The 21,553-nt window shown below is 36.8% G+C and overlaps 1 protein-coding gene across 1 annotated transcript; it reads left to right on the top strand.

Annotated features, from left to right (window-relative positions):
- Nucleotides 1-2,274: 2,274 nt before the first annotated feature.
- Nucleotides 2,275-21,444, top strand: DR1 (down-regulator of transcription 1). Its single transcript, XM_025996520.2, has 3 exons — nucleotides 2,275-3,283; nucleotides 11,066-11,229; nucleotides 19,411-21,444. Exons 1-3 carry the CDS (start codon nucleotides 3,064-3,066, stop codon nucleotides 19,555-19,557), a joined length of 531 nt encoding a protein of 176 aa, XP_025852305.1. The 5' UTR covers nucleotides 2,275-3,063; the 3' UTR covers nucleotides 19,558-21,444.
- Nucleotides 21,445-21,553: the final 109 nt, after the last annotated feature.

Here is a 21,553-nt window from a genome sequence, read left to right as displayed (position 1 = left end):
TGTTATCTTTGTTTTCAAGGGCCTATTTACACTAGGGATATATTGTACTATAAATAACAATTTAAATATGGAATCCAGGTTAGTATATTTCATGACATCTCATGCTATTTCTTTAAAATATTTTATTTGTTAATTTGTTTGAGAGAGAGAGGTAGGGAGAGAGAGAGAGCACAGGAGCAGAGGGAGAGGGATAAGCAGACTGTGTTGAGCGTGGAGCCTGAGGAGGGGCTCAATCCCACAACCACAAGATCATGACCAGCTGAAATCAAGAGTCAGATGCTCAACTGACTGAGCCACCCAGGCACCCCAACATCTCACACTATTTATATTTAAATTTTCTCTCCAGTTGTATTATGTACTGGCTTATTATTGGTTGAAGACTGCCCAGACCCGATAAAGATGATAATAATGAATACTAACATCCATATTAATTCATCATAATGTAAAAAGTGCTTTTACATACAGTCTCATTTGACATTGAATCCTGTGTTATATAATATTTCCATTTCTAGTTGAAGAAAATCAGGCTCAGGGAGTGACCTGTCTAAAGTAACAAAAACTGGGACTGTAACCTAGGTCTCTTTACTACATATTTCATGCTTACAAACTATAGTTCATTACCTATAGTAATAAACTATTACCGGAATAACAACTTAACATGTGCTCTGCAGATCTGTGTATAATTAGTCTTTAAGTCTATAGCACAAATGTCATATAAAAAGGCAAAATTATCATTATGACATTTTTTGGGTCAGTGACAATGTGTTAACTCTGGGGACATTTTTTTTTTGCGAGCTAGCTTTTTCAGACTAATAAACTTGGTAAGGCCAAGATAAATTTAGACAATATAACTCTTTAAATGGACAGTACACTAACTGGCTTACAAAAGCACTTCATCAAGAGCCAACATGAGGCAAGGGTTTCACATTCCTTGAAAAAATTTAAAAATACTGCTTTATCAAAGAAATTTTGTTTTGACTAAACTTAGTTGCACTGAAAAACAAGCATCTATATTTCATAAATTAAAGAAACCACAAGTGTACTGAATAAATTGCCAAATGAAAAAAAAGGGTAGATAACTAAGATCTCTTCCAGATGCCACATGTAGGATCTTCAATCCTAGGAAATAAAACGTTTTAAGGAAACATTTAAAACAAACCAGTTGCTATCCAATGTATCAAGAACAATGTATCTGATGAAGATGCCCAAAGCGAATTAAATGGGATCTTTTAGTGTTTAGAAATTGCAACACAGGGATCCCTGGTGGCTCAGCGGTTTAGTGCCGCCTTCAGCCCAGGGTGTGATCCTGGAGTCTTGGGATCGAGTTCCGCTTTGGGCTCCCTGCAGGGAGCCTGCTTTCCTTCTGCCTGTGTCTCTGCCTCTCTCTGTCTATCATAAAATAAATAAATAAATCTCATGAATAAATAAATAAAATCTAAAAAAACCCATAAATTTAAAAAATTGCAACACACACACAAAAATAGAAATTGCAACACCCCACTGTTTTACAATATAACCTCTTCTTCCAAATGACGGATGACAAACTTTGTGAAGACTCTGACATATACTACAGGTCACCCTGGAGAGAAGCAAAGATGAGAGGTGCTTGATGGTCGGACACACTTTCCTTCTCACCCTCTCCAGCAGCCAACGTTCAACACACCATGAAAAGGGGCTAAGCGGGAACCTCTTTAGCGTGGCTCACTGTCCGCTCTACTACATCGGATCTTACTTCTAGTTTCTGGCTTGGTTATTAGCAAGTCACTTCTCTGAAGGTTTCATTTCCCATAAAACAAGAAAATGGGTAAAGGCCCATAAAGAGCTTTGATCCGAACAACGTCTGTTAGGTGTCATCACAAAAGCGTTTCCTCCCGGCGATGTAGACGGGCACACGACGTTCTGCTTTCCCGACATCTCGTTCCCGAGCCCGGGCCTCCTTCTCTCAGCCCCAATTTGGGCTCCTAAAAGGAGATGAAATCCGGCGCTCCCTCTTCAAACAAGGCTGGGGGAGAGCTTCGAGGCCACAGCTGGTTCAGGGGCGGCAGAGGGGAACCACCCTCGCCCCCTCCCAAGTCGGGCGCGGCAGCCCCAGCGCCGGCGCGTGGCGGGCCGGCGCGTGCCAAGGGGCTCCCAGGTACCAGCGCGCTCGCCCCGCTCCGCTCCCCGCGAAGGGGCAGGGTCCCCGGGCGCGTGCCGAGACGACGGCAGGCGGAAGCCGCAGGCGGGGAGGCCGGACCGTTCCCGCCGCGGGCGGGTGGGGGAAGGGCTGCAGCCACACCCGGAAGTCGGTCTGCGAGGGAGAGGGGGGGCCGGAGGGGGGGTGAGGCTTCCGGTAGCGCAAAGGGTGTCGGGAGAGGCTTCCAGCAAACCTTCTTCCTTGGCCTCTGGAGGGACCACCGTTGCCGCGGCTTCGGCTTCCACGATCTGCGTTCGGGCTAAACGGCCACGGCGGCCGCTACTGTCGCTCCCCTCGTGCCCGGCTCTGTCCGTATTCGTTCCCAGGCGGCCGCCACGGCTCCCGCAGCGGCTGCGGCCGACATGTTGTGAGGCGGCGGCGCGGGTGTCTGAAGGATGGTTTGGCTGAGGCGGCGGCAGCGGCTGCTGGCGGCGGCGGCGGCTGGGGCTCCGGCTCTGTAGCGCCCAGCCCGCTGGGTGGCTGCCCGGTACCGCGGTGAGGCCAGTGCCCCGGACCTTGCCTCTCCTCAGGCGCGGTTGGGGACCGGTTAGGCGACAGCGCCCGCTCCTCGGAGGAGACACGAAGGTGGTTCCCCAGTGCTCACATTTCCGGACCACCTTGGCTTTCTCTCCGACCTGGACAGCGCTGCCCCGACAATCCTCAGCACCCCGACCTCCTTCCCGGTCTCGCCCTAAAAAATCTCTCACACGGGTGTTCCCCACCCTCACGAACCGGCTCCTCCCTACCCCCCACCCCCACCCCCCTTCATTCTCTTCGCGCTCCTGGGATCACACTTTTGAGGGCAGCCTTTTGAAAATTCTTCGCGGAATAGTGGACTAGAGCTGGGGAGTTTTTAAAAGTCGGGGCGCGCGCGAGAGGGAGCTAGGATGGCTTCCTCGTCCGGCAACGATGATGATCTCACTATACCTAGAGCTGCTATCAATAAGATGATCAAAGAGACTCTCCCCAACGTCCGGGTGGCCAACGATGCCCGGGAGCTGGTGGTGAACTGCTGCACTGAATTCATTCACCTTATATCTTCTGAAGCTAACGAGATTTGCAACAAGTCGGAAAAGAAGACCATCTCACCTGAGCATGTCATACAAGGTAAGTGGTACGTGTGGGGGATTTGTTTAAGCGAGGGTCGGGGACAGCCTGCGAGTCGCGTGACCCATTCACGTCAAAGCCTTCATTCCTCTCCCCTACATAAGTACTGGCAGACGAAAAAGCCACGCGGGCATGGAAGCAGCCGATGCCTTGAGAAACTCCTGGGTAGTATTCTCGTGGTGGTGCTTTTCATCCAGCGAATACACGTAAGGATGGCAAACGTTTAGGTCAGCCAACATCCTCCAAGGATAAAGTATTAATTGTCTCGGTTGACGGCCAGGTAAGCCGAAGCAACAAGAATTTTGCCTGCATGCCTGCCTAAAGTGGAACCTAGACGTGACGACTGAGAAATTGTCTGCCTAAAGTGGAACCTTCGATCACAACAACTGAGAAAGGAACACAGAGAGTTATCGCTTGGAAAAGGAAAATTCACACGGGAACTTCCAAGGATGGGTGGAGACAGCACCCCTTCCCCATGCGGTCTTTTCAGCAATGTAGAAGAAAAGATGAATTTTCTGAACACACGAGTAAAATAATTCTTAACATAAATGTGTTCAACGTTGTAAAGTTTGGTGATGTTGAATAAAGACAGTATATTTTCTGCTTTAAAAATGGTTTAGTGGTCCTGCCATGTTAACAAGTCTTCTTTCCTCTTTCCTTCTTTTTTCACTCTTTCTTTCGTTGTTTTTTTCTTTTGTGTAGCTTGCTTTGCTCTATGGAGATAAATTTTTAAAGCTTGGATTGAAAGGTTGTAAAAGATATTATTCATGGAACATTTCTCTGTCCTTTCTTGATGCCTTTCCCATTTAGCTGTATACACTTAAGCTTTTATTGAACAGCATTTTTGGAAGTTTCAACCCTTTCTTATCTTGGAAAGGATTTAGTCCAATAGTAAGGACGTGGGGGACCACATTCTGATGGTTTGTTTCAGGCTAGGGAGACATATTTACTAGTCATAATGTTTTGAGAGCACATATGCTCTTATGGGAAAGTTGCATTCAATTTGAAGCGGTAATTTGCCTTTTATAATAATTCAATTAAAATTTAAAAATGTTTTGATTGCTTTTGAAGTCAGAAAAAAATGATTAATTTTAATCATTTTAGTGGGCATTTATTTTTATAATTTTTAAATTTATAATTTATTTATTATTCTTAAATTTATAATTTATAATTTAACTTTTTAAAGGTGACTTTCCTGTTATTCTGAAGTAGAGAACACATCTGCTCATATTTACCATCTCCAATATTTTACTATCAGTATTGACAAAAGAAATGATTCATTTTTGGTCCTTAATGATGTGTGGAAGATAGATTTAAGTATACTCTGCCATTTCCATTCCTGTACATGGGGAGAAAAAAAAATCTCTAGGAAAAACCATGTTTGATTTTAAAGCCAGTGTTTTCTACTTGTTTGGTGTGCTGAACACTCTGGCAAGTACAATGAAAGTCAAGTTCTCTATTTTTTGTTTCATGTTTTATTTTTACATTGTGTGTACTATTGTCATAAGTCTTTCATAAGGTTATCCAACACAGATAGCTGTAATTTCCTCTTACAACTCATAAAAAAGAAAAAATCTTTTATCAACATTGCCTTTCTAATGAAAATTGCACAAGATTTCTAAAGGATGTGCTTAAACATTTGTTTACAATACAGAAGTGGGGATTATTCCAAAAATCTAATAACACGTTACGGTCTGTTTTCTTGGGTAGTTTATTCTTTTCTGGGATATATTTAGATTTCTGATTGACATGATGGAATAAAAGTGCAGCTGTAGTGAGCAGTATGCTAACTAGCTCAACTTTGGAATATGCTAAATTCAGTTTAAGATGTGAGTCAGAAAGTTCCAGTGAAAGCATTTTCATTTTCCTTTGTGTACTGGGGATGATTGATGAATTTTCTTTAAAAATCATCCATTGACCTCTTTTAGTCTTATAAATTTACCCTTTTTTTTTTTGGTAACATTGCTGTTAAGTAGAAAAGGACCTACCATTTTTGCCCCAAATTCTTCTCCAGTTAGGGGAATAAAATTTATGCATTTATAATCTTATGTTAATCTCACATTGCATAATCATTTTAAAGAATTTTTGTCTTGAGTGGTTACATTTTTTAAAAATGTATATATATTTTTAAAAAGTGATAAAAATGTATTTTACAGATTAACCCTGGAAAGCTTGCTAAAACATGGAAGTTACAACATTTTTTATGCTTTTCGTAAGCATTAATTATTTTGGTATGTAGGATATATCCAAATGGAATAATTAGTACATTTAAAGTTGTATGAATCTCACATGTTGAAGTTCAGATTTTTGAGTAGTAAGTTTAATGAACTAGATTTTGCTTTAAGACATGTCATTTTTCCCTTGCTACTTTGCTTTACCTTGTCAGAGCAAAGTAAGCATTTTGGGCAGTTCTGTAAAATGCAAGTTACTAAAGTTAAAATAATCTTCTTGCCAATAAATCTTTGAAGTAATTAAATTTTTTAAAATTTCTAAATGTTATGCTTATTTTGAGTTTAAGAAAGTGGACTTGGTAATGAGGATCACAAAGCGATTCTAAGCTGTAAAAGGTGTTCCTTTTATTTCATTTCTGGTTTCCTTGAACACATATTCTTTTCTTTTTTAAGGTTTATTTATTTATTTTAGAGAGAGAGTAAGCACAGAGGGTTGGGGAGGACAGTGAGCAGAAGGAGATGGGGAGAGAGAGAATCTCAAGCCTTGATACAGGGCTTGATCTCAGGACCCTGAGATCATGACCTGAGCAAAATGGAGAGTCAGATGCTTAAGGACTGAGCCTCCCAGACACCTCTGTGAACACATTCGTAAATGAGTTTTAACATTCTGTTGTATTATGGAAAGAACTAACATTGAGAGTTTAAGAGTGACAAGTTCTACACTGCAAAGTGTTTGGCCTTATGCACATTTATGAAAGGTTTCCTCTTTTATGTATAAATAATACCTAATTGTTTCAGGTATCACTTGCAGTTATTGAGAATTAATCAAGGTTGAGAATCTTCCATGATATGCTGTAATAACAGTTTTTTAAATGTGTAATGGTACTGATTAAAACATGTCTGTTAGGTTTAATCTTAAAGCATGATGTCATCTGTAAAGCCAAAGTATAAATAAGGATATTTTAAGTGATATTATTTTTTTGCATTTTTAACCTCCTCCTACATCCCCCCACCCCACATTTATAATAGTAACTGAAAGTAATGAAAGCTTGAAAAAGTCTCTGAAGGTTTGCTTCTTCAGCAATTGTGTTCTCCAAGCTATCTATGTTGAAGGATTTTTTAAAATTCCAGTTCTTCTCACACTGGTACTTTTGTGAAATATAATAAAAATGAATCACTAGAAAAACAAAATTAAAAAAGACATAAATAAAAGTTCAATTTTTGTTGTTAGATTCAATAGATATAAAATAACTGTCAAGTTGCTATGAAGTTTCCTTTTTTCTAGCTTTATTGAGAAATAATTGACATAACATTGTGTAAGGTTAAGGTGTACAGCATAGTGATTTGATATATGTATATACTGTGAAATGATACCACAAAAAAGGTCAGCTAACACATCCATCACCCCACATAGTTACAGTTTTGCTGTGAAGGTTCCAAAATGCTTACTTGGATTTCCATACATAAGCCATCACAGACCATTATAAGCAATTCTGGCACAAGTCCATGAACCACAGTTTGAGTAGCTTTGTTCAAAATCCTAAACCACAGTCTATTTTAGAAAGTGGATGTGAAGTAGTTTTTAAATCATAGAATCTGAGTGGTTGCAGAGAAGTTGTAATAATAATCAGAATAAGAATGAGATTGTATTACCTAAATAATAATGCATACTGATATTTTTTCCAGAGGGATACAGAGGTATATAGCATTGTACCATTTATCACATAATCAAGTTCTTTTCAAGTTAGGATTTTATCATTTTCCTTAAAACGGATACATCTTTTTATTTTCCTTCTACCACCCAGTAATTACTTTTGAATACTACTAGGTACTTGGCACTGTGTTAGATGCAGCTAAGAATATAAAGACAGATGATATATGCTTCCTGCTCTGCCATCAGTCTCTCATTTTTGTCCCAGATTCCCAGTAATAGTGATCCAGAGAGGACATGGTTAAGGGTCTTAAGAAACCTTTGCCAGGCTAATGAGCCAAGAAGTCACATTGGCCTATATCATCCTCTTAATGTATTTTAAGTGAACTACCTCACTCCCCCTTCCCTTAACATATAAACAGAAGGAAACTAGAAAAATTTGAGAATGCTGTTTTAGTATTTTAATTTTTTAATGAAAACCCTGCATTATACATTTGAAGTACAAAAGTAAGTCACACAAAGTCTTGTTATAACAAAACTATAAGATAATATCACTTTCTTAAAATAAGATCTGGCTATATTAAAATTATTCTTGCTGTGTGGATGTTTTAATTTTTTTTTTAAGTGGCTCTTTTGTTAACATGTCTTTCAAATTGAAAAATGTACCAAGTATTTTTTTCCACCTAACATACCATGTACTTTTCTGTGTATAGTTTTAAAATACATGGCAGAGGGTAGCATATAGACCTCTGAGGAGCAAGTGATGTATGTGTTTTACCCACAGATTTTCTAAAAACTATTTTTCTTTTTTGGCTTTTACTCTGAGATCCTTAAAATCAAGGCCATACGGTCTAGTAAGTCTCTTTACACAAACTAGAAAAAGGCATTTTTTCCTTTAAAACCTTTTCTACCATCTGCCAGTAAAGTGCCATAATATACAAATCTTTGTTTACAGTAGGAATGGCCCACCTTAGATATGGTGGTGTTGTGCACTGAATAACCTGCACCACTGCAAATAATGGCCTGCCTATGAATCATTTCCCTTATCCTTTAAGATTCTCCTTTGTATAAAATGGGAATAATTATTACTACATGGTAGCAAATGATATAAAATATCTCCTTGTTTAGAAGATACTATAACCACTTATCGCTGTTAGCCAAAGTGTATTTTTTTTTTTTCCAAAGTGTATTTAAAATTTGGATTAAAGTCAATGTAGTTTTTAAAATTAAGTTTATGGCTCTTCCTGTTGAGCCATTTTACTGAGAGTACTGATTTGTGTATGACAACTCTTTAAATAATATTAACTTTGGATTCACTTGCAAATAAGCAGTATTCTCAAGCTTAGATGTTTTTAAAAGTGAGTTCTTTGTTTTTAATTTTTAACTCAAGCCGTCCATGGCAAAAGGTAGTTTGGATTGGATTTTTTTTTTATGTCTAGCTAGTCTAGTAATTCATGATGTTTTGAAGAGTTGTCTCCATTGTGTTGATTTGTTAATTTTATAAACTTAATATCTTATATTACAAATATATTTGTTCAACTTGAATTTAGTGTGATAATGCATATCTGTACATTTATTTCGGTCCTGTAGACTTATCAAAGCACTTTTATTTTTTAAATTCTAAAAATTTTTTTGGTAAGGCACTCTTTTAAATGTAAGAAAAAAAAATAAAGATGAATAATACATAGTCCATGTATTTAAGCGAATCTTAGGGGCCAGACACTGTTAAATGCCTTAGATTACTTGTTGATTCCTACAATCCTAAAAACAATCAGTATAGTACTTTATTTTGCTCATTCTATGGGCCATCTTCTGTTCTAAGCTCTTTGTTTATGTTAATTCATTTATTCTTCACAGTAACCTGATCTGATGAGATATTGGTACTTTTATTCCTGTTTTAGAGGCACAGAGATGAAGGAACTTATCTAGGGTCACACAGCTGATAGGAGGCAGAACTGGGATCAGTCTCTGGAAGCCTTAGGCACTGCCTAAGTATATACCGCTATACTGCATATGTTTTAAGAAGATATGAAATAGAGGTTATTCTCAGAGAAGGAATACTGAAGCTTAGAGATATGAAGTAGTGTATCCAATTTATATGAATATATTGACAGCCAAATTTCAAATTGTAAGATACCTACCTGATTTTACAATGGGGAAATTACTTCTGTCTAGGAGAATCAGGCAAGCTTAATTTGAAGATGGAGTTTGATTTGAACTATGAATGCATTACCATCAGCATGAATGTGGGAAACTGATGTTGCTGGGAAACATTGAGCTGTCAGATTTAGCATAAGTGTGCAGGGATTTAATGGCAGAAATAAAGCTGGCATGATAGGTGGGGCTAGATCCTGGAGAAACTTGGTGTACACTAAGGAAATAAGACTTTTTTTGGGATGTGGGAGGAAATAATAAGCCATTCTTGGTTTCTTTTGGTATTGTCTCCTGCAGTATTACTTAAAATATACTATATGTTCATGCTTTAAAAAAGAATAAAAGAACAACTTTGGCTTCTATCACTGACACTTAGTAGTTAGTCAATTCAAAGAAAAAATGCAGGCTACCTAATCTTCGCTTAATTTTCCACTATACCACCAAGAATTAAGTGGTCATTAATTTGATATCTAGAACTCAGAGTAATGCATTACTGAAGTGTTTTGGGTGGGTGAAGAGGGGCAGTAAGTTAATATAATTAAAATTCAAGTAATAGTACTCTGCTTTTTTGGCATCAGATTATTTCTAAAGAAGGTTGATTCAAACAGCTAAATATTTGTAGTAATTAAAGTTATAAACCATTTCAAAATATCTTAAAAACCACAGCTTACACAGGAGGAAATGTGTACCTTTAAAGATATATTTGGTATTCTCCCTGAAGAGCAAATCACTGAAGTTAGAATTCAGGGCATCTTTACTGAGGGCAGTCTGGTTCATCATAATTGTCGAAAAACTATAAGAACTGATGAACTAAGTTAAATTCATTTACTATGAATTTACTATGGAATATAGGTGTTTTTTTACAACCTGTATTTCATCAGTGGGTCAAAAAACAAAAATGTCTTTTGGGGCATTAGTTAACAGAAAACTATAAAATATAATTTCAATTACTGTGAGCCAAAAGGAAACTTAATGCTTTGTCTTGGTTACAGAAGGCATTTAGAAAGTGCATCATTGTAAAATTTTCTTTCTAAATATGAAAAAATAGAGAATTTTTTGTTGATGCTTCTATCCTTAGAGTCTACCTTTATCCCAGTTTTCTGGCACATCACTTGAAGTGTTTTTATAGTGCTTCCTGTTAAGTTTTATTTTCAAGGGAAACTTGCTGGCTGAATATAAATGTTGAATTTTATAAGTTATTTCCACCAGTATTTCTTAGACTTGGCAGTCTGAGTGTCTTTGCTAAAAATAGTTTCCTGTTGGTATATTATACAAAAGAACTTATCTATCCTTTCATACTATCCTACTAAAACTTAGAACGTGTGTCACTAGCTTACTTTTTCTAAGCCAAATGGCACAAAATATATTATTAACAAATAGATTCCAATATTAGCTTTTTTGTATTCTTTGAAAAATTGACTGAGTTAATGATGTTTGATTTACTATGAGTGATACAGGAAAAATGTTTTCTTACTAAACGGACATGTTCTTACTTTGAACTTTTCTTTTTCCACAGGAAATGCGTTGGTTTTTAAAAAATTGGTCAGAAAGAAAAGGAAAAGTAAAGCTCTGTGCTATTCGATGTTTTCAAGTTTTATCTAATTTGCAATTTTATATTAAAGTTGACACAATGTTTTGATTTAGCCTTTCAGATAATTGTTCTGCAAATATAATAAAATAGGTAAAATTATTAGAAGACAGCAACCCCCCACCCAAAAAAAACCCCACAAAATCTTAATGTTCCATGGAAGGGGGAAAGACTGAGTTTTATCACTCTTTCATGTTTTCCTATTTTCATTTCCCTAGCACTAGAAAGTTTGGGCTTTGGCTCTTATATCAGTGAAGTAAAGGAAGTCTTACAAGAATGCAAGACTGTAGCATTAAAAAGAAGAAAGGCCAGTTCTCGTTTGGAAAACCTTGGCATCCCTGAAGAAGAGTTATTAAGACAGCAACAGGAGTTATTTGCAAAAGTAAGTAATGCATTCTAAATTATTTTCATCTGAATTCTACCTTGTTTGCTAACAGAAATCATACTGGTTTCTGAGATCTTTTTTTCTTTTTTCTTTTCTGAAATCATTTCCTAAATCAACATATATACCCAGAGGATTTTCTTTCTGTGGCTGATTATTTGATCATAGAGTCTGATGTTTAGATCTAACCAGTTTGACTCCATTTGGCCAGTTATTTACTTCATGTAAAAGTAAATACAGCAACCTGTTTGCTGAGGAGAATAACTCCAAATAACTACTGAGATTTTTACTTTGAATTTTTTTTTCAGTCAAAATGACCATTTAAAAGCCTGAAGAGTATACCTAAACATTCTTAAAATTTATAGTGATAGACTGGTGAGAAAATAATATAGCAAATTTTATAATGAGTGACATATGAGGAAAATTTGATAAACATCTATTTTATGGTTAAGTTAGGTTTTTAAGGGTAGCCCAGGTGGCTCAGCAGTTTAGTACTGCCTTCGGCCCTAGGCATGATCCTGGAGACCTGGGATCAAGTCCCACATCAGGCTCCCTGCATGGAGCCTGCTTCTCTCTCTGCCTATGTCTCTGCCTCTCTCTCTCTTTAGCTCTGTGTCTCTCATGAATAAATAAATAAAATCTTAAAAAGTTAGGTTTTTAACACACCTTTAAAACAAATACTCGGGATCCCTGGGTGGCGCAGCGGTTTGGCGCCTGTCTTTGGCCCAGGGCGCGATCCTGGAGACCCGGGATCGAATCCCACATCGGGCTCCCGGTGCATGGAGCCTGCTTCTCCCTCTGCCTGTGTCTCTGCCTCTCTCTCTCTCTCTCTGTGAGTATCATAAATAAAAAAAATTAAAAAAAAAAAATTAAAACAAATACTCTAATTCTAAAAAATTTTGAAGGGCCAATAGAGTAGAGAAAGGGAGAAAACTTTTTTGGAGGGGCTTATTAAAGTTCTAATTACCGGGACACCTGGGTGGCTCCGCAGTTGAGCATCTGCCTTTGGCCCAGAGTGGGATCCTGGAGTTCCAGGATAGAGTCCCACATTGGGCTCCCTGCATGGAGCCTGCTTCTCCCTTTGCCTATGTCTCTGCCTCTCTGTGTGTCTCTCATAAATGAAAAATAAAATCTTAAAAAAAATAGTTCTAATTACCAGTTTGTGAAGGATTAGCAGTGTTAATATTATGTTAATATAATAATCTATTTTATTTATTTTTTAATATTCCTCTATTTAAAAAAGAAAAAGGAAGGAAAAGGATGAAGTTCTTTTTTCCCCACTAAGTTTTGGCCTCTCATTTGAAATTGTAACAGTTTTGGTCAAATAGAAAAGGTGAGATTTCCAACCAGTTAGTTACTCTAATTACTATTAGAATGAGGAAGTGTCATTTTAGGTAATTTCTTCCAGATTTGTGCTATATTTGATCTCTTTTAGTACTAACAATCAGTTGAGTTTGAATCAAAAAGCTTTCAAATTTTGTGTTATCAGGCACTAGACACTAGAAACCATTTAAACTAATAAGAAAAATAGAAGTTTACTAACATTTATTGAGTTCTAACCATGTGTTAATCATGTTGCCAAGTAATTTACCTGTATTTTCTTAATCCTCCCAATAACCTATAAGTACTAAACAGTTACTAAAAGCTTTTGAAGCAGGCATGAACACAAGCAATTTATAATCCATATGAATATGATGTAACAAAAAAAGATGAAGATAAACAACTAATGGCTATTATTTATTGATGCTCTGTTATTGCAGATCACCTAGAGAGTTTCAAATTAGATTTTTTTTTTTTTTTTTTTTTAAAGAGAGGGAGAAAGGATGGGGAGGGACAGAGGGAGAGGAGAGAGAAAATCTTCTACAGGCTCCATGAGAGTGTGGAGCTCTATCTCACAATCCTGAGATCATGACCTGAGCCAAAATCAAGAGTCAGATGCTTAACTGACTAAGCTCCCCAGGTCCCCCCCCCCAAATTAGATATTTGTTGAAAGGAAAAAGATGCTCTGCTAGATACTTTACATACTTTGCAGAGCTTTTATAAATATGAATAAAATAAATAAATATTATACCTATTTACACATTAAGAAACAGACTAAGAGATGGAGAAACTTACATGAGATCATTCATGCATTTTTTCTACAGATATTTACTGAAGTCCTCACTACTTACCAGACATAGTGCTAAATGCTAGTAGGCTTATAATAGTATACAGAAGAGACATGGTTCTTGTTATTCTGGAGCTTAGTTTACTGGAAAGGATTGATTGAGTTAAATAAAACAAGTAAGTTCATATAGTTAGAAAGTGTTGGAGTCTTTTTTTTTTTAATATATTTTTTAAAATTTTTCTTTATTTATGATAGTCACACAGAGAGAGAAAGAGAGAGAGAGGTAGAGACATAGGCAGAGGGAGAAGCAGGCTCCATGCACCGGGAGCCCGACGTGGGATTTGATCCTGGGTCTCCAGGATAGCGCCCTGGGCCAAAGGCAGGCACCAAACCGCTGCGCCACCCAGGGATCCCCAAGTGTTGGAGTCTTAAGTTTAAAACTTACATCCTCTGACTCCAAAACTTGCTCTTTCTACATTACCATGCTAATATTCTAGCCACCATTTTGTCTGCTTAAATTTATTTTGGAACTTTTAAGTGGAACATGCCTTGTTATCCTTTTGAAGGCAGAAAGAAGAATGAAAGAAATAATTGACTGTCTGCCAAATCTGTCTTTATTTTTCTGTCCTTGTCATCTGTTTGTTTTTCCCTCTTCCTTATTTCCTTTTCTCCTTGCCCTTATCTATGGAGTGAAAATCTCTTAGTATTTCTTTGCTCTTGGGAGGAAAATCAGCAAAAGGGTAAAATTATAGCACCTATCTAGTATTTCTTCCCTAGAGTACAAAGAACTTAGTCCTAAATGTGAAAGGAACTGTTAAGTAAATATAGCATTTATTTCATCAGTTTCATTTCATTTTTTAGACTTTATTTTAAATATGAATAAAATAGCCTCATTTGAAGCTGTCTTTCAGCTGTTAGCAACAAATATTTGGAAAGGGGGAATCATTAAGATGTTGAAAGAAAAGTTAACTGTACATTATAAATGAGTCATTTTAGTACTTGGGAGTGAGAACCTTAAAACATAATGAAAATCTCCAAAAGAAGAAATGAATTAGGAAGTATATGCCTACTCTCTCTCACACTCCTCATTTTAGAAAAAAAATACTTGGGGTACATTGGATGAGAAGCAAGAGTAAATAAGGAAATTAGAAAAAATACCACTGAGAATTTTAATTTGTGAAAATGAATATAAATACAATTTATCAGTCAACAAAGATTTTAAAGGCACGGGAATGTTTTTATGTCCAGACAGAAAAGTATGGTTGCTAATATGGGGCCATGGTATAAAAGTCAGTTAAATTTTAATTGTAATCAGTATGTGTCGTTGCAGATCACTGAGTAAAGTACGAGATCAAGCACCTTTTGCAATAAAACCTGTGTAGAGACTTGAAATTATTTGAATTTTTTTCTGTTATGAAATTGTACATATTTATAGCTGATTAAGGCCCTGAGTAGATATTTTTGATTTATTAAATTAAAATATTTCGTTTGCTCTGTAATTTCTTATGAACTCTTAAAATGTTTTTCATGAATCACTCTTAGTCTGGTTTTTTTTTTTAAAGATTTTATTTGGGGCAGCCCGGGTGGCTCAGTGATTTAGCGCCGCCTTCAGCCCAGGGCCTGATCCTGGAGACCTGGGATGGAGTCCCGCGTCGGGCTCCTTGCATGGAGCCTGCTCCTCCCTCTGCCTGTGTCTTTGCCTCACTCTCTGTGTCTCTCATGAATAAATAAAATCTTAAAAAAAAAAAAAAGGTTTTATTTATTTACTTATGAGAGACACACACAGAGAGAGTCAGGGACATAGGCAGAGGAACAGAGGAGAGGGACATAGTGCCAGGACTCTGGGATCACACCCTGAGCCAAAGGTAGACGCTCAGCTACTGAGCTAACCAGGCATCCCTGTTAGTCTGTTTTGTAATCTGGGTATTCCTGCCATAAAAGCAAATCTGCCTGTATGTTAGAATACCTATTTTCCATACTTTTTTTTTTTAATTTTATTTATTTATTTATGATAGAGAGAGAGAGAGAGAGAGAGGCAGAGACACAGGCAGAGGGAGAAGCAGGCTCCATGCGGGGAGCCCGATGTGGAACTCCTTCCCTGGACTCCAGGATCACGCCCTGGGCTGAAGGCAGGCGGTAAACCGCTGAGCCACCCAGGGATCCCCATGGTTTCTGATGTTCTAAACAAAAAAAGTTTTTGCTTGTAGGAGAGGTATGATATAGATACACTGACAACTATAATGAGGCTAATTACTTTCATGAGGAAGATATAAAGAGATCGCAAGTACGGAGACATCACATTAGATTTTGGCAGTGTAAGAGTGTGCCAGTTATTTTGCATGTGAATGGTAATACAAATATAAACCCAAGCAAGGGCATCTGGGTGGGTCATTTGGTTAAGAGTTGTTCTTCTTTCTTCTGCTCAGGTCATGATCTCAGGGTCCTGTGATTGAGCCCCACATCTGGCACCCTACTCAGCAGGGAGCCTGCTTCTCCCTCCCCCTTCCCCTGTGCTCTCTCTGTCCCTTTCTAATAAATAAAGTCTTAAAAAAAAAATTAAACCCAAGCAGACCTAATTACATGTCTCCTTATGAATGTTGACAATGGAAGGAATACCTTGCCTCTAGTTTAGTATCAGGTCTGGACTGAAAAGCTGGGGAAGAAACTTCATTTTCTTTTTTGCATAACTCAGAAAAACCGCTTAGTGTGCAGTTTTCTTGTTGACCTCAGCAGATGAACCAAGCTGATAGTGTTAATTCAAACTCAAGAAATTGTCTGAATCTTGGTTTGTGTGGATTTGTGATCTGCATACAATATTAACTAAATTGGATAGCTTTTACATTTTCACATGTGTACATAGGCTCTCCCCACCCTTTTCAACATAAAACATTGAACTTTGTAAACTGGCATTGAAACATTACAATGTTTTGAGGCACCAATTTTATAAACACAGCACAGTTGTTTTTTTTGAGACATACCAAAGGTTAATTTCTTAAGGTTCTTGTTGCATTTGCTTTAGTAGCATTTGATGGAGAATCTTTTATATACACTTGTAGTAGGTAAAAGATAAACCAAAATTTAAACCTTTTTTTTTTTCTTTGAAGCTTAAACTATATACTAAGTTTTTGGTCCAAATTGAGTAGGGTAAGTTAACTTCTATTGCATTCTGTTACCCAATATGAGTGTATTTTTGTAAGCATAGTTATATTTATTAAAAGTTTTAAAAAGAAAAAAACAGCATGTACCAGTTACTAAACAGTTTTCTCAGCCTGAAACCCACTTTTCTATTCTTTGGTTTGTGACCAAGCCTTGTACTCAGCAAACCACATTTCTGCTTTTCTTGAGGACTTTATTAGACTCTGCTGCCAGTAGGGGATCCTAGAGGAAGATTGCCAGGCTGGAGGAGGAGGGCAGCATTTGGACTCCTCGCTTGTACTTCCTATTGGCTTCAAGCTCCTTTGACCAACCTACCAGTACTTTTTCACCCTGGCTGCATCAGTTTTTTTCCTATAGCAGGAACTGGATCCAGTTTGCAGTTTCTTTAATACTTACAGAACCAGCCTAAACATTCACCCTCTACCTCAGGGATGTAGAGGCCTTGGGGGCCTCTACCAAGCTCAGGGATGCTTTTTAACAGTCTGTGCCCCTTCTTCAGAGGTCTTAGTTTCAGTTCCAAAAATTGTTCCTTTAAGCTTCTAAGTTTTAAAAATTCCACCCTCTTCCTTTGTTGCCCTAGTTTTAGGGATGGTGACTGTTTTTGGTAGTTACCAGTTGCATGATGTCGCAGTGTTCTTTTCTTGCCTTTCAGTGACGCAGTTACCAACTTTATATTTGGTTAACAATCCTTTATATTTCCTTCTCTCTGTCCTAACGAGTGTGACTTCTATCTCTTGATTAGATCCCGAATGATACAGTTAGGAATCAGAAAAAAACTTAATGGAAAAAGTAGTATTTCAGTTTAATTTGAAGGAAGAGTGGAATTTCGATAGGTGAAAAATAGGAAATTTCAAATAGAATGAATATCAGCATAAGGTAGTGAAAATGGGGAGGGTATGGTATATATGGGCAACATTTTATGTTCTAGATTTTTTTGGAGTACCAGGTACATATTACAAAGATTGATTTGGGAGATAGATTTGGGCAGACAGTAATTTGGAGGACCTTGAACTCTAAGCTGAGAAATTGGACTTAATTGGTAACAGATGATTTTTTTAGAGTATAATGATGGTCTGATTAGAATTCTCTAGAAATGTTTGGATAATAAATTCAAGACAGATTATTAAGAAAAATCAGGAATATACAGGGCAAAATCCTAATGTTAGAATTATGCTGAGTACTACCATTTCCCACAAAACATTCATTCAGAAAATACCAGAGCCTATGTGTTGGGAATGCAACAAAGAGTATGAGAATAGTCTCTATTCTCAAGGCTAGTGGAGAAAAAAGATACATGCTCAGATAATTAAAGAATAAAGTAGGTAGATATGAGAATGCATAGAGAATTATGTATGGCATATGAAATAGAGTGTACAATATGACCTAGAAGGATCAAGAAAGACTAATTTCTGTTTTAAATGGTAACTCGGAATTGGCGGGTACGAGCCAGGCTTAAGTAACAATTCTGACAAAAGGCAGAGAGGGAGAAACAGCATTGTTTTGGTAGAATCCAATATGATCTATTCAGGAACAGATTCATTCATTCCCTGTTGGTGTGATTTTTCTAAAGCTAATGGATAAAATTAAATTGGGAAAGAGCTTTTAGCTGTTGCAACAGTGTGTAGAATGCCTATATGTGTATCTTAGTTTCTAAAATTCCTTATTTTATTAAGAATAAAGCTTTAAAATATAAAGCCTTATTTATTTGTTTATTTAAAGTAGGCTCTATGCCCAGTGTGAGGCTTGAACTCTTGACCCTGAGATCAAGAATTGCATGCTCTACTGACTGACCCAGCCAGGTGCCCCAGTTTCTAAAATTCTCTGATGGTTGTGGAGAGGATATATCAGAGGAATGGATCTTAACTATCTCACTTAAATTCAGTTCTGGGGGATCCGTGGGTGGCGCAGCGGTTTAGCGCCTGCCTTTGGCCCAGGACACGATCCTGGAGACCCAGGATCGAATCCCACGTCGGGCTCCCGGTGCATGGAGCCTGCTTCTCCCTCTGCCTATGTCTCTGCCTCTCTCTCTCTCTCTCTCTCTGTGTGACTATCATAAATAAATAAACATTTAAAAAAAAATTTCAGTTCTGGATAAGTGCCTTTTCTCTAGTGTGTATATGGGAAGGGTATATATGTGTGTACACACGTGTATGTATTTATGGGGCGGGGTTCAGAGGAGAAATGTGTATTTAGGGTAGGGAACTGTAAGAGAAACTCAAACTATCAGAGCACCTGGGTGGCTCAGTCAATTAAGCATTCAGCTCTTGATTTTGGCTCAGGTCATGATTTCAGGATTGTGGGTTAGAGCCCTGCATTGGGCTCCGTGCTGGGGCAGAATTTGCTTGTCCCTCTCCCTCTGCTTTTCCCCCCTGCTTGAGTGTGTGTGTGCTTTCTCTCTTAAACAAATAAGTAAAATCTTAAAAAAAGAAACTCAAACATCAAGGTAGCTATTGCATTCATGTTTATTAGTACTTAAGAGTTAGAGGTACTGTACTAGACAACTTTTAAACCACAGAAATAATTTTTAGATTGAAAAATGTTTACGTGTTAATTTTAAGTTGAGAGGACAAAAGAATCAAAACAAAAGGAATGAGAAGCAGGAAAGGAACCAAAAATCTTTCTGCCAGCTCTTTCAACTTCAGTTGAACCAAAGGTCATAAAATTATGTGGCATAAAGGGTACTGCCTGTAAGAGAACCAAGTTTTGGAAACTGTCCTCAACTGACAGAGAGGCAATGGTCTAACTATATTTTCTTAAAGAATTCATATTCTCCAGATGTGTTACAGTTATATAGTGGTTGGAAAATATCCAAATTTGATAACTAAGTCTGTAATTGGCTTAATCTATATTTAACCAAAGTGTGTATGTTGTGAATTTAAAAAAAAAAAACTATTTGTTTTTATGTTTTTGGTGTTTAGGCTAGACAGCAGCAAGCAGAATTGGCCCAGCAGGAATGGCTTCAAATGCAGCAAGCTGCTCAACAAGCACAGCTTGCTGCTGCCACAGCCAGTGCATCTAACCAGGCAGGATCTTCTCAGGATGAAGAAGATGATGATGATATCTGAAATTTACCAGCTGAGTTTCTATTTCCTCTATAAATGTTTTTCCCTGCACAAGAAAACAGTGAAAGAAATGCTTATCTGTAATTTTGTATGCATCTTGGTGGACTTGCCATTGGTATTCTAGGGATGTCTGCTGTTAAGTTTCATCTATTGTGTGCTATTCATGTAAAAACTGTCTCTTTGAACTATTGAAAATTTAAGGTTCAGTATAATATCAATTTTGAATTTTTAATGGTGTTTATGAAATTTTAGATAGCAGTGAGTCCTTTATTTGATCAATAAACAGTGTTACAGAAAACGTCAAGTTTATAAAATACAGTGAAATTTATACAGAAACTCTAAATCTGCATTTGCATTTCCTCTGCCCTTTTAACTAAACTAAAAATTGGGAATTTTAAATTATTGGGGGGAGGGTGTTGTGTGATGCAGTAGATGTTAGATCAGGTTGGTGAAAAAACAAAGAGTTCAGTTTTGTAGTATCTGAATTTTTTGTCTTTTAAAATGGGTATATATATATATATATATAGGCAATAAATATATATGCTCAGATAAATATACTTGTTTAAAAAAAATCTCAAAACATTCAAAAACTAGCAAGGAGTATGTTCAATAGTTGTATAAATTCAGTGGGTTATGTTTTTGATTTTGTTTTTGTTTTATGTAGAGGTGAAAACTACAGTTTTATTATGGCATAATTCATCTTGAGCTACACTATTACATTTCAAAGACTACCCAATTTTAAGGACTGTCATGTTTCTTACTATTTCACTCCAATAATTGTTAATAGTATTACTTGCTTAGTCCATCCATGTTTATTGGACCTTGTGAAACAATTGCTTAGGTTCCATTGGTTTAAAGGAGATTCATGAATATTCAGACCTTTACTGGGGGAAAGAAATGAAAGTTAATAAGCATGCTTACTGTAAAAGAGGGATTTTTTTGTAATTTAACTTGTAGTTATAGTTTACTTATTGTTTGTTTTTAGCATTACTTTTACATTTTCTTGACTAGATGGCCTAGAGTGTCCAGTGCTTCCTTTTGAAATGGCATCATTGTCTCCATCATAATTGAGTGATAGCTTTAAAAATGATTGGTTTTATTTTAAGAAAGTGTGTCATAACTGATCAGCCCTATATGAAACGTAAATAGTTTCAACCTACTCATTAAAAGGGAGAAGCTTTACTTTGGTTCCAATAAATAAAGTATGGTAGTGATTTTTACAGGAATCCAATGTGTTGAAGAAATGACATATTGTTTGTATTTTGGAAACAGAATGGAAAAGCCACTAAAGATAGTATAAAGTAGTCTAAATTCCTATGTCAGTTGCCAAACCATTTAAATTTGTATATTCACCAAGCCCAAGAATAAATTGTGGCTGCCAGGATTCCAATTTTAATTGAAGAACTAAAAAAGTAAAGTTTATAAGTATTAGACTTCTTAATCTTATTTTGCAGTTTTAGAAAAAGTAAAATATTAGCATACGTTTATTAAATACACTTTCCCCATGCCATGAAAAGGTTAATTTTGCTGGATATTTTAAGTTGAAGTTGATACTATATCCATGAAGTGCTTTGGACAAGGTAGAAGGGGTTGTTTTTTTAAAGTTTAAGTACCAAAGGTAGTCTAGTCTAAGAAATAATAAGTGTTGGCTTTTCTAATTTGTACTGTAACATCCTTATACTTTCTATTTTATCTGTTTCTTAAGTAAACAACTTAGATATTTTTCCACACTGTTTTTTTTTTTCCTGATGCAGAGTTCAGGTTAATTAATATTTTACTGCATCTGATAATGTATTATATGTTTGAAGCCTAGTGACTTTTCATTTTGACATTCTTGTGATTTCATATGCTGTATTCTTCAAGCAATAAAATTCTGATGTGTTTTATAAATTGTATTTACATTTAATAATCTACACAGATTAGCAGCAGGAGATTTCTATTAACATTTTTACTAGTTTCAAGAATCTTTGGCCCAAAACACATTTTGATCATCTGGTAT

This window comes from Vulpes vulpes, chromosome 3, assembly GCF_048418805.1.
Source record: "Vulpes vulpes isolate BD-2025 chromosome 3, VulVul3, whole genome shotgun sequence".
NCBI classification, from domain to species: Eukaryota; Metazoa; Chordata; class Mammalia; order Carnivora; family Canidae; genus Vulpes; species Vulpes vulpes.
The sequence above is the reverse complement of the archived record's forward strand: the minus strand, read 5'-3'. Positions and strand labels throughout refer to the sequence as shown.

Coding starts and splice junctions, on each gene's coding strand:
- DR1 (XM_025996520.2), top strand. CDS start 3,064: ATGGCTTCCTCGTCCGGCAACGATGATGATCTCACTATACCTAGAGCT. Junction 3,284..11,065: donor ACCTGAGCATGTCATACAAG/GTAAGTGGTACG, acceptor TCATTTCCCTAG/CACTAGAAAGTTTGGGCTTT. Junction 11,230..19,410: donor AACAGGAGTTATTTGCAAAA/GTAAGTAATGCA, acceptor TTTGGTGTTTAG/GCTAGACAGCAGCAAGCAGA.